At 49.8% G+C, this 12,985-nt stretch overlaps 1 protein-coding gene across 2 annotated transcripts in view; it reads right to left on the bottom strand.

Annotated features, from left to right (window-relative positions):
• VAV2 (vav guanine nucleotide exchange factor 2) overlaps positions 1 to 12,985 on the bottom strand; it is a 122,476-nt gene that overhangs the window by 83,551 nt on the left and 25,940 nt on the right. For both annotated transcript variants that reach the window (XM_027471053.3, XM_027471055.3), the window contains exon 2: positions 8,921 to 9,037. In XM_027471053.3, coding sequence (XP_027326854.1) covers positions 8,921 to 9,037 — 117 coding nt within the window. The remainder of the gene's footprint in view (positions 1 to 8,920; positions 9,038 to 12,985) is intronic.

Here is a 12,985-nt window from a genome sequence, read left to right as displayed (position 1 = left end):
ACACGTTCTCCAGAGCTGCCTGAAGTCGGGGAGATCCCGAAGGTGGCAAACACAGGAGATGGAGACGAGCTCTGCCACCCAGCAGAGGCCGAAGAGAAGCTGCTGGACACCAGCAGCTGGCATCAGCAGTGAGGCACCAAGATGAAGCCTTGCCCTAGGATTAGGGAGGGAAGCACCACTCCCAAAGTCCCAGAAGAACATACACCCTGCTGGCTCCGATCTGCCTTACTCCCAGCCCATTTGCATTTAGCTCCTTCCCCTGAACCACCTTTTTCAAAACTTCAGTAACAGGCTGTGAAATCCCCACCATCTGTTAGCCAGGGGAAAAGCTCCACCGCAGCTCAATCAGCCTCTCCCACACAAGCCTTATTCATTAGGAGGAATGACTGCAAACATTTACCAAGTCCGTGCTGGCTCAGAAATTCCTGAAGTTACTAACAACAGGCTTGGGATAGGGAACTTTGACAAACGCCCCTAAACAGAGCGTGCCCACGTCGTTAGCTTTACCCAGGGTGCATTAAGGCTGCTTTCTTGCTACCGTGATTATGCTTTAATATGTAATTAGTAGGAAGAAAATGATGTTGAAGAGGAGAATGCCTCACTTACACACACGCCATTAAGACTGAGAGTATAAATGAGCGAGCTGCGGCATCGCCATCTGAGGCTCATTAACTCGATCTGCAAAGCATCGGGGGCTGGCAAGCACTGCTGTCCGGCTGCAGGTACAGCAAAAAAACTGCACATCGACACTGGTGGCAGGCACCGTGCCTCCCCTCCTCTTCCTCGCCTAGCTCAAAGCCTGGCAAAGTCGGGGAGGGCTGGGAAATGCAGAGGCACTTGTCCCCAGGAGACACACAGCAGGAAAATAATAGTTTGAAATGTCACACAGCCCACGCAGGTGGCTTTCACATGTCTCCGTGATCCTGGCTTCACCTGCGATGCTCAGGGAAACTATTTAAAACCCATTCAAAGGGAATTCTTCCCTGCCAGCACTGTAGATCCAAGCCACCTGATGCCGTGTCAGTGCCCTGATGCGCCCAGTGCAGCCCCTACAGGTCTGGGACACCCATCACCAAGCTCTCCAGCCCCCCCAGCTCCACACACCCAGCCAGAGAGGGCAGGGGGATCACCCGGAGGAATCCTGAAAGTACAGGATTTGAAGGCAGTTTTGAAGAAATAACTCATTTCTGAAGGAAAAGGGGAAAAAAAAAGTCTGGAAGCGCTCCAAGAACAAACAAGCAGCCCATTTTGAAAGAGTGGAACAAAACAGTCTGAGATGCCTTTTTTTTTCTTTTTTTTTTTTCTTTTTTTTTTTTTTAAATTCTCTCGAACAAGGCGGGGATGGAAAGGAGAAACCTCATCGCCAGCAAGCTGTGGCACGAGGGCAGCCCCCGTGCATGGAGCTGCTCCATGCCAGCAGCAGCACCCCCTAAGTCAGCCTCAAGAAAATGAAGCCTCTTGAATCAGGAGATGGCAGGAGACCTGGGTGTTAATAGCAAACCTCACCGAAACCATGCCCTGCTGAGGAGCCGAGGTTTCAACACAGGATTTTTCTGCCCCCACTTTGAGCAATGTTTATTTGCCGTGAAACATTAACGTTTTGCTTCGATATGTGACTGTCCGAATGCCAAGTGTGGATGCAGGAGGAGGCTGACCTGGCCAAATCAGGTCCCCCCCTCCCTGTGCGCCCCAGCCCTGGCCCCTTCTGCCAGGATGAGCCGGGGAATGGGCACCAGGCACCCCGGCTCCATCCCAGCATCAGGGTGCCTGTTTTGGGGCACGATGCTTTGATATGCTAACTTGTACCCGCCCTCCTTTGCCCCAGGAGGAATCGGTTTGCTGCAGAAGCTTTTTGTCCTCCCCTTTTTCTTTAATCTGTTTCACAGGGAAGATGCCGAGCAGAATTACCCTGAGCACGGGGGTTTGTGAAGTTCGGTCATGGCAGTGCTTTCAGGCTGAGAGTTTCGCTTTTTGCACGTTCTGCTAAAACATGGCTACACCCACACGTTAATCTGTTTCAAGAAATGTTAATTATTCTTCATAACCGAAGCATTTGGCCTTGAGACAGTTTCATTATCAGACGCTGAAACTCAGAGGCTAGGAAATCTGGGGAAGATTTTAATGAAGAAACAGAAGATCCCTGGCTCGTTACAGAATAAAACCCTCCTTTTATTCCGAGACTGCTTTAAATGACATTACACGGGATGTATTTCCTTCCTTTCCCAAAGCACAAGCACGCTGAACGGTTGAGCTCAAGTGATGCCAGATGCACTAATGGAGCGCTGAAGGACTGACTCTGCCTGTTGACACCTTTCAGTTGTGATGACCACGGCCAAATCGTTAAGTCACAAATGGCCAGTGATGTAATAATAATAATAAAAAAAAAAAAAAAAAAGTCTTGTGGGGTTCTAAAGCAGCCAGGCATTTTTCAAACAACAGACAAAAGCTGCAGGGTCACAGAAAAGAGACAAACTGCACCCCATCCCTTTTTGAGGGCACAGACGGGTGAATGTTTTACTGCTCTCAGGTTTTTCAAAGAAACAAATATCCCCATCCCCCAATCTTTTCTAATATGAGGACAAGAAGAACTCAGCCAAATCACAGAAGCGCAGGAAGATCAGTTTTGTACACGGTAAGGACACGTGTTTACCCACGTCCTGATCGATACCTCCGGCCCCCTGCACATTACAACACTTCGGCTGTAGTTTGAGGCCCAACAGCACAATCCTCCCATGCAGGCTATGGGAGTTAGGAAAGATCCTGCCCGTGCTTGTTTGATCTGAAACATAATACCCCTTAATGTGACCCCTTGGAAAAATACTGGGGAAAGCAGCCAAGAGGGGAGGAAAAAAAAAAAAGAAAAAAAGCAAAGCTTCCAAAGCTTCCCAGAACGAACATTTCTGGCTCTTTCAGTTCCACGGAGGAGCTGTGCATCTATAAACAGTGCTGGTTTGGAAGCAGGAGAGGGAGGAAAAGGAGAAAGGAGAAGGAGAAAGCAGAGATAACCAGGCACCTCGCAGCTTAAAGCTCTGCTTTTTAAGCAGCCTCTCCTCCAGCCCAGCCAGGGACAGGAGGGGACAGTGCAGGCACAGTTCAGTGCCCAGCTTCCCGGGCTGGTGACACCCAGGTGTTTCACACCAGGGGTTTGCTTTAGGGTGCAGTGAGAGACCAACTGCTTTTACCAGCAGCTCGCTGCATGTGCGTGATTTGAGGCCCCGGTGCTGTCACTGGACCCTGAAGACCACAGAGTAAACCAGCGTGGTCCTTGAGGTGCAAACTGCAGCAGGCAGCTAGGAGATTTTTAAACCACTAGTTATCTCAGGGCAAACAGTAGACTAGGGGTAAATTTTCAGGACTGGAACCCTACAAACATACATGGTGCGTGGCAACACCCCCCACATCTCCTACAGCAAACACCGTGCCGTAACAGGCCGGTGCACGGTACAGCAGAAAGCACCGCCTGCTGCACGCTTGGCTAGCCACAGAAATCTGCAATTCATTTGCCCCGTGCTTTAGAGAAGTTCAACGTCAGGGTTTCCTGTGCTTGCTTTTAGCGTTCTGGCTGAAAACATCTGCAGGACGCTCCGCACCTGCTAACCCAGCCTGCCACCACCCCCTCGCTGCATCCTGCAGCCGGGTGCCCCCCGACAGCATCGCCCTGGGCATGGCTGGCCCCGAATTTGGGTGCCCTGACTGCAGGAAAAGCAACACCCGACCCCATAAGCTTGCCAAAAAAAAAAAAAAAAGGGATGGGGGAAGAAAACCAAGCTATCCTCTTCCAGTCTGCTTTTGCTATTTGTAGAGTTCATGGTGATATCCAGTGCGATTCCAGCTACTTGGAACTTGGGTGGCCAAATGTCAGCCAACGTAACCCCAGCTGAACAGCGTGCCAGCCTGCACGGCAGGGCCAAATGCCACCCGCAGCTCCTGAAAGCAGCCAGGGATTTAATCAGTGATCGCAGGCGGGCTGAGGGCTGCCGCAGGCTGCCCTGCTTCTGCCAGGGCTGCTTGTCCCTGCAGCAAGGACCTGCAGCACCCAAGGGGCTGGGCAAAAACCCATCAGCAGCATCCACGCCATACGTGAATTTTTAGCTTGTTGGTAAAGCCTCTTTGGTCACTTCTGAAAAGCACAACAGCTTCAAAATAGAGAAATCAAATGTAATTAAAACAAAATGTTGTCCTGTTGGAGCTAAACAGAGCTTGGCTGCTCAGCACAGGCACACGAAGGAGGGCAGGGGCTGGAGGGGCAGCTGCGGCTCCTGCTTCTTTGGGACAATGTCACTGTAAGCACCAGGCTGGCAAGGAGTTAAGTTCCTGGTTTCTTGCATGCAATCACACACACACACACACATCTTTTTTGCAAGGCAGTTTATTCTACTACTCCCTTGGGAATTAAAAAAAATACACACGCCCTTCTTCTGGAGAAGGCTCCTCACTTCCCTCCCCACCCGCTGCACACGCATCTTGTGAGTTATAAGGCAATTAGAAGCAGTTTCGCCTCCGATAGGATCCCTTTTCTTGACACACTCCAGCCACCACGTAGCAGCCGAATAACTGGCACAGAGGGCCACAACAAGGGCAGGGCTGTGCTGCTGCCCTTTCCCCTGAGGGATTTGCAAATAACCAGGACGGGAGGCGCGGGCAGCACGGCCAGCGGCAGCAGGGGATGGGGCACCCAGCTCAGCCACCCCCAGCTCTGCTCCCTAACGCTCCATGCAGCAGAAAGCACGACTTTCAGTTTGTTCTTGGCTACGAGAAGGCAGAAATAAAAAATAAAGTAATAAAAAAAAAATCCAGAATGGGAAAAGGAGAGCTGCTCCCACCGGCAGCGGGATAGCTGCAGGAGGGCAGGCGTTGAGCTCGTGTTGTTTGTTATGGCACCGAAACACAGCGGTTTATCTGAGAGCCTTGCAGTTTTCAACTACCTACATTATTTCACATAAATCTCCCCCTTTCCACCCCCCATTATGTGCTCAGGCTACGTTAAAAGTGCATGCCCAGTTTTAAAGCCCCCCTGTAAAATACTGCCGCGGGGGTATTAGCGTGTGCTGAAGTTGGAGGTGATGGAGGGAGGGGAACTCTCAGCAAAGAGTCTGAGCAGCACAAAACACCAACAGCCCTCAGCAGAAATGTCTCAAAAATCCCTTAAATAATCCTGACAATGCTCTCCACACTCAAGTCAAGCAGAAATCTTGTTTCCCTGAGTGGCAGCAGGGCATTTGGGAGGCTTGGGGCCGAGTCCCCTCGCTGCTCACCCAGCACCTTATCCCAACAGCAGGGAGCTTCAAACATTTTGCAGGCTCTGAAAACAGGGCTGCCGGGGGCAGTAAGGCGTAAGACCCGTGTCTTGAAAAAAAAACCTTTTTTTCTGGCAGTCCAGGAACTTCAAAAGAAAAAGTCAGGACAATTAAACACACATCAGGAGAGCAGAGAGGAGTAGGAGGCTAATAAATGGCACGCTCCGCGGGTTTATGAATATTTGAACTATATTTCTCCAAAAAAACGTACATTACAGCAAGTTATTGAAAATGAGTAACTCCCTTTAATGAACCTTGCTACTATCGTGCTGACTAATAGAGTGATAAAGAGTTTAATCCATATTTATGTGCATTTTATCTCGTTACAGTCAGTGCTAATAAATTAGCAAGTCCAATAAGAGTTGCATTTTATATCACCACTGCTATTAAATGTGCATGAAGCGCTGCACAACACCACGACGTACGTGAGCACTGCATTTTTATTTAATTTTCTTTCTCTGTCAGGAGCCAGGCTGTAGTAGCAAAAGCTGGGCACAGCACCCCTGCAGCGCCCACTCCTGCGAGACCAGGCCCTCATTTCATGTCCCTAGTCCTGAAGTGGCTTTTGAGCCACTGTAAAGGAAAAAGATTTAAACAAACCATAAAGAAGTAGAGATCCAACTTGTAGAAGACAGTGTTTTAAGGTGTCTAAAAGGAGCCCAGCTAGAAATGTAGCTGATCAGCTTCTCAGGGCGCTTTTGGCACCCTCTGTCATGAAACGCAGCCTGTCCCTTGTCACGGAGGGATTGCTAAACAACTGGACATTGGGAAAAAAACTGGCCGTGAGCAATTTAAACTGGCCTTTTAGCTCCCTGGGGTAACTGGGAAACACTGCAACCCAGATTACAAGAACCGTGACGCATCTGCTTGGCAAAAGCCTGGCCTTGCCAATTACCCAACATCCCACGAAGGCAGGGATGGGTCTGTTAGCTCCACAGGGACTGGGGCCAGAGCAGCCTGCGTGGACCACGATCCCGTTTCTCTAGCTGTTATCCCAATGACAGCAGGAAAGCAGCAACTTCCTGAGCTTAAACCTCAAGGAAACAGCAAAACCAGGGATGAAAATCGATGTCCCAACCCCGCTGGCTGTCTCAGAGGGGCTCCGTGGAGCCTAACGCAGCTCTTCTCTGCTCACATCCTGCCTTGGGAAACCAACAAGACCTGTGGAAAACCCTGATTTTCAGGGTAACTGCCGGTCAAGGCAAGGCAGATCTGATTTTTCTTCCTCCTCTAAAAAGCAGCAGCATCTTCCTTTGGTCAGGTCAGGTCCCGTTACGTACAGGCTGGCACCACACAAACGCGATCCGCTGCCTTTCTGCCTGGTAATTACACTTCAGCAAACCCAAGTGCTGTTGGTAATTGCTGTCTAACTGCCTCGCTGGTTTGGAGGAGAGAAATAACTGCTTTAATAGTGCCCAGAAAGGAACCACCCAGCACCACTCCACCGAGGTTCCTGTGTAATTAAATGGTCAGCTATGGCTGCGTGCTGCTCAGAAAGCCTCTGACACGGCGTAAGTGTCTGGTAGCCAAAAAGTGCTATTGATCTAAATAATGAACAGCTTCAGGAAGCATTTTTTGTGTGTGAAGTCTGCGTTTGGCCAGTTGGAGCATGAATTAAAAGGCTCCTTTCGCTCTCAGGGCTGCAGGACTGTGACTCAAACGGAAAGGCGCTCAGGTCAGCAGCAGATTTTTCCCTGTTTATTTGCTTTGCCACTGTTGAAAACAGATCTGAGGATAAAGGGGGAACGAAAGGTGGCAGAGACAATGGGAACGTTTTGAAAGCCTTCCAGAGGGATTTAGGGCGGTGCAGAGCTGAACAGCTGATATCCCCACCAAATTCATAAAAAGCACATCAGGAAGAGATCAGCGAGGTTTTCGTGTACAGAATCCGTGCCTCACAAACCGTGTAAGGCTCCTTGAAGACGGCAATGCGCATGAAAATAAGCAAGACCCGGGCAATAAAGCATACCAGGATTTCTCAGAAGTTTGTGATAAGTTTCCTCCCCAAATCTCTTAAAACACCCAGCTGCCACGGGTTAAGAGCAAACTGCAAATCGCCTCCTTCCCAAGTCAGAGCCCAAAGGCCTGCGCAGCTCTGAATGACCTCCAAAAAGTAAACAGGAGGAGTCGGGAATGGCTGCTCCCTAACCAGAACACAAAGGAAACCAAACCACGCTTGGCTGACATGTTCCAGAAGTGTTTAGCACCAGGCTCCTGTGGCAATTTGAAAACAGCACAAAGCAAGAGAGAACGTGACGATAACGCAGCGTTTTAATTAGCAGCGGTTCTTTCCCCAGCCCAAAAGGTTCCCTCTGTGCATTCATATTCCCAGAACAACAAAAGCCTTCTTGTATTTCATAAATCAAAAAAAAAAAAAAAACTCATAAAACAAGCCCCTGCAATTGCACATTCCAGATAATGGTCCAGAAATAAATTAGGCAATAAATATCAAATAATATATCCCCATCAGCAGTGAAACTCGACTCGTTGGATAATCAGAAGAGAAGATGCCTTCAAGCAGCTCGTGCCTGGTAGCTCAAAAGCAGGTAAAACAATAGAGAGCTTTAATAAATCTTTTAACACTGCTTCCACCGAAGAACATAGCGATTGTCCTGCGTAATAGCCTCCCTGAGCCCAGTATCCATCAGAGTAACAGCGCAGCCCTGATGCTGCGCACGTCAAAAGCGAGGATATCAGGATGACAGCCTCTTGTCAAAATCGTGTAGGATTTTCCTCCCCTGCAGCTGGGTCTCGTTGAGTGCGCGGTGCCACCCATCAATTACAGCAAAACAAAAACGTCTTCGCTCGCTCCTCTCGTCTAGGTGACACGCAGCACAAACACTGCCAGCATCCCGGAGCTGCTGGCAGGAGAAACCTCCACATGCATTTTTCAGAAGCATTTCAGGGGACTAATCTGGCCTTGGCCTGAAACTTTCTGACCACCAGGGAAACTCAGCGGCCCCATTATGAACCCAACAACGATTCTGGTAAAGATGTTTTGCTCACAGCCGTGGCAGCAGCTGGGGGAGGACAGTGCAAGGTTTGCACCCACACCTGGGCAAAACCAGAAGCGTTTGTGGACAAGGGGCCCTTGCCACAGTGCTGGTACAGAGCTGGGTCCAGGCTCGTAACAGCTTGTAACACCAGGGAAACGTGCTGCTGGGGAGGCAGTGTTCAGTGCCAAACTGGTGTGTGCAGGGCAGGGATGAGGCAGGAGATGGTGCAGCTCCCCCAGCTCTACAGCTGGGCATAGGACCTCAAGTCCTGACCCCGGACGCTTGGCTAAAGCCTCTCCCAGCAGCTCCTCTGAACACGCATATAAGGATAATTCCCCCAAATCAGACACTTCCCACGTACTCGAGAGACTGACCATGGAGGCTCTGCAATCTAAAACATCAGGTCTTCAAGCTTTCTCTCCCTTCACTAATTAAATACACAGCACAATCAACCTCTGGATAGGCACGCTACCATAAGCAGAGGGGAAGAGGTGCCCAATGCATGGGTTAAGGGTGCAGAAGTTGCTTAGAAAAACACAAAACCTTCATATTTGAGCTACAGCACAAGGCCAGAGAACAGCCCGGAGCCCACAACACCAGAACCAGGACCGTCGCTTCCCCTCTTACCTTTCCAAAATCCCGAACATCAAAGAGGTCAAAGGGATCAAACAGATCGCTGTTTCTTAACCCGAATTTGTCATGGCACACTTTTAGGAAGGTTCGGATGTTCTTCAAGCAGAGGAACTAGGAGAAACAAAAGAAAGGGAGAGAAAACATAAGCAAGGCACAAATTTTAGCTGAGATTTCTTGAGTTAAATCCACGTGAGACAAGTTACAGGAACTCAGAAACTTGCACTGAAAAACGATGCATTGGTTTATTTGTTGTTCCTGAAGATGTCGGCCTCCTGGTGCCCTGTTAGGACTTCTGTGTTCTCAGCTGCACACCAGAAACAAACGCCCTTTTGAAAAACAAGTTTCACAGTTCAAACATAAGGTAACGTTGCAGAAAGGCTGGAAAGCTGAAGCCAGGACGTTTCTCTTTCAAGCCTCGAGCCAAATATAAATTACAGCTGATGTTCTACAGAAGCCCAGTGTTGTACTTTTAACCATATCCAACACGATCCCACTGGCTCCCTGCAGAAGCTGCACACATTGCACCGCTCTTTGTAGCTGTTGCTGTACAACACACACGTGCACACACACACACATCCCAGACAAACAAGACAAAAGATCGAGACGTTGAGAACTGTAGCTTGTCGCTTTGGGGGCTGAAGAAACAACTTATTCAAGTACTGTTTTATCCCCTGTCCTTGTGCCTCCGTACTGCAGGCACCCGGAACATCAGCAGCCAGCAGAGCTGCTCCTGGCCCTGCCCTGAGCCCGTGCCCAAAACCAGGGCAGTCCCTGGGCTGCTTCCACCAGGCTTTGCAAGTCTTCAGGTTTAGAAGCAGCAGACCCACGTCTCTAGGACCACCCTCAGTTGTTCACATAGCTAAACCAACAAGGCAACGTGCCGCTTGTTTGTGCCCGCCAAGATCCCATCTCTGACAAAAGCACTAACTGGCTGGTGCTTTGCGAGCACTGGGGGTTTTGAAGCCTAGGGACTGAAGTATTGCTCCAACAGCGATGCCTGGCAGCACAGAGACTGGAATGAGAAGCATAAAAATCCGCTTCGCTCATGGGGCTGCATCACCTGTGTCCTTCATCAAGATTGACCGACTGTGCTGAGCAAGCCATTAATTCCACTTCTTTGCTTCCTCAAGCTATTCCACAAAATCTCTTCAATTTATTGCTGCATTTTTATACCATTCTTCTTTTTCAGCAAATTCCTCACAAACATGTACAACTTGAAAGCTTTTTATATAAAATCAGCCCATCAGGAGTGAATCAGCCCCAAGTGAAAATCAGGCAGAGGCTGCGTTTGGAGGAGTTTGCCTGTGCTCCTCAACCAGCATCCACCAACACCATGCAAAAGCAAACTTCAGCCATCAAAGAAAAATAAAAGAGCTTATTTTTAATTACAAGATTCTAACATAACCTTTGGGGCCATCACATCTCCATAAACATAATTGCAATGCAGCTTGTTGGCACTGCTGCATTTGGGATTAAATGTAAGGTCGGTGGTGATGGATTAGCAAAACCATCTCGTTAACAACAGGAGGATTTACCTACACAAAGGCAGAAATAACCTTTTACCCTTCTTCCCCACTCCAGCCCCATCCACGTGAAGCCACCAAGCGAGAGCCAGGCTCCCCAGCACGCAGCCATCACATCGGCGCTCTCATTAGACGAGCAAGTGCCGGAGGCAGAAACTGAAAACAGTTCTGTTTTTCTAGGGCATTCCTCTATCTCACATAAACACTGCAGTAAATATAATCTGTCTAGACTGCGAGTTTTTTTGGAATTGCTTTACAACCTCTCTCGCCGATGCAGATTATTTCATAACTTTGTCTGCCGGGTCTCCACAAGGCTTTGCATCCTGTGCAGGGCAGTTGCCTGCAGCAGGGCTGCGTTTTCTGTTGCATTGCGGTCTCATTGAATTCAAATTTCTGGCACGTGTTTACCTTAAGTCCTTTTAAGCCCCCAGTTTTGAAAGCTAATGACACAGTTTATAGCCACCATTACACACAGCAAGAGGCACCCTTCCTCCAAAGAGCATCCCCTGCCTCCCAGTGCTTGAGGGCTCAGACGAGATCGACTTTTCTAGCCCTGATGTTCAGCAAAGCGAAAGACGCTCCTTGTGTGAAAAACACAAGAACCTGAGCCCTCCGCACCATGCATTTTGGGTTCAAAACCCTGAAAAGCTTCAGTTTCACACTACTTTCTGAGACATCTCCGAGAGCTCGCACATCCGAGCGGATGAAATGCCTCGTCCTGACAGCGAGCACCAGCGCTGCCACGGGGCTGGGTCGGACACAGCTCCCCCCATCTTGGCTTGGCCTCGGCGAGGAAGGACAGCACCAGATATTCTGCTCAGCATCAGCTGTATCCAACTGTCTTCATTCATCCAATTAAAATCTGGAAGGCATCAGGCCACCAGCTGCTAAATTAGCAGAATCTGCCCCGCAGCGGTGCCGCTGCCCTTCCCGCAGTTCCAGGTGACGACTACAAAAAATGACTACAAAAATGATGACTACATCAACGAAGAACCCCATAATCTGTTTAAAGAGATGCTGAAAAGGCCCAGTGTAAAGCACAAAACGGGCAGGCATCGCGGTTCTGCTCTGGCACCAGGGATGGGGCAGCAGAGCAAGGCCACCGTGCTGGCCCACAGGCACTGCCACCACTTGGGGTGACAACTGCAGCTAAATGTAGGGGCACAGTTCCCTTCTACACTATTTCTGTCTCACCAATCCACAAAGGACCTTCTTCGTGCTTCTGCTCACAAGCATTTTGAGGCTGTGCTGGAGGATTATGAGTTATCGGCTCGGTAATATTATTCAAGGGCCCCACGTTAAAGTTAGCTACAATTGAATGTGAGCTGTGCCGAGGCCATTTTATTTACCAGTCAATCACAACTTAGGACTAGTAAACAATCCACAGGAGAAAGAGAAATCAATGTTCTCCATGGGGCTCATTCACCACCTGCCAGGCCCCAAATCAATGGTGTCATTTATACGGCTTTGAGCAAGACGAAACCTGAAGCGGGGTCCTGGGGTCTCCTGGTGCAGGAGCCAGCAGGTACATGCCCCAAGCCTGGCTGTCACCCTCCTCTGCACTCAGAATGGGCTCAGCCCCCTCAAGCCACCACTTTTTGGAGGAAAACACCACCAGCAACCAGGATGGTCAGTCCTGGAACCAGACCTCAAAGCCCACAGCATCTTCTGCTGCCAACAGTGCCCTTCGTACCTCTGCCCAGGCAACCACCTCCATCCAGGGTGCTCTGGACAGGGGAGCTCTTAAAGCCGGAATGAAAAGGCAATAGGGGCAAAGATGGAGCTGAGCAGGACACATCTGGTGAAACTAAATATCGTGAACAGATCCTGAGGGTTGTAACGAGCCATGGCTACGTAGAAGGCAGCCTCTACAGCCCAGCTCCTGTCCCCCCTGAGCCACCCTGGCAGCAGAAGGGCCCCAGCACCTGCATACACCCAGTTTCAGAACAACTTTGCTTATTTTTAACCCCCCCCACAGCACAGTAAGGTGAACAAACTGCTGCCAGCCCCAGCCCGTGCTGCCTCAGCCCTGCAGAAACCCTCTGTGCAAAGCGGGGCAGCAGGAGCCCCATCCTCCCGGCACAATCACAGCAGCCCTGAACCTGGGGAGCTTCTGGGATTTGCTTCTTTTTATTTTTTTTTTTCTAAAAAAAAAGCGTTTATTATATTATTATTTTATTGAATTTAATTAGTTCAGAGACCTTGGGTGAGGTGTTGGTTGGTGGCTCAGTGCCCTGCTCCTCCATGCACCCCCCTCCAGGCACCATTGCTGCAGTCCCAGGCACGGGGCACCCAGCAGCACCTGTGTGAATCAGACAGCAGCAGCTTCCTGGGTCAATTCTTTAGAAAAAGCTCCAGCGGCTCAAGCGTGCCTGGTTTAGGCTGGAAACCATCCCCCAGCCTCGGCTCGGACAGAGAGAGCAAACAGCAGAGATAATCACATGCTTCCCAGGCCGGAAAGCCACATGCATTTCTGGCTCCCACTGGAGCCTGCTTTGTTAACGGGACACAGGGAGCCTGTGAAGGCAGCTGCATT

The sequence above is a fragment of the Anas platyrhynchos genome, chromosome 18 (assembly GCF_047663525.1).
Source record: "Anas platyrhynchos isolate ZD024472 breed Pekin duck chromosome 18, IASCAAS_PekinDuck_T2T, whole genome shotgun sequence".
NCBI classification, from domain to species: domain Eukaryota; kingdom Metazoa; phylum Chordata; class Aves; order Anseriformes; family Anatidae; genus Anas; species Anas platyrhynchos.
The sequence above is the reverse complement of the archived record's forward strand: the minus strand, read 5'-3'. Positions and strand labels throughout refer to the sequence as shown.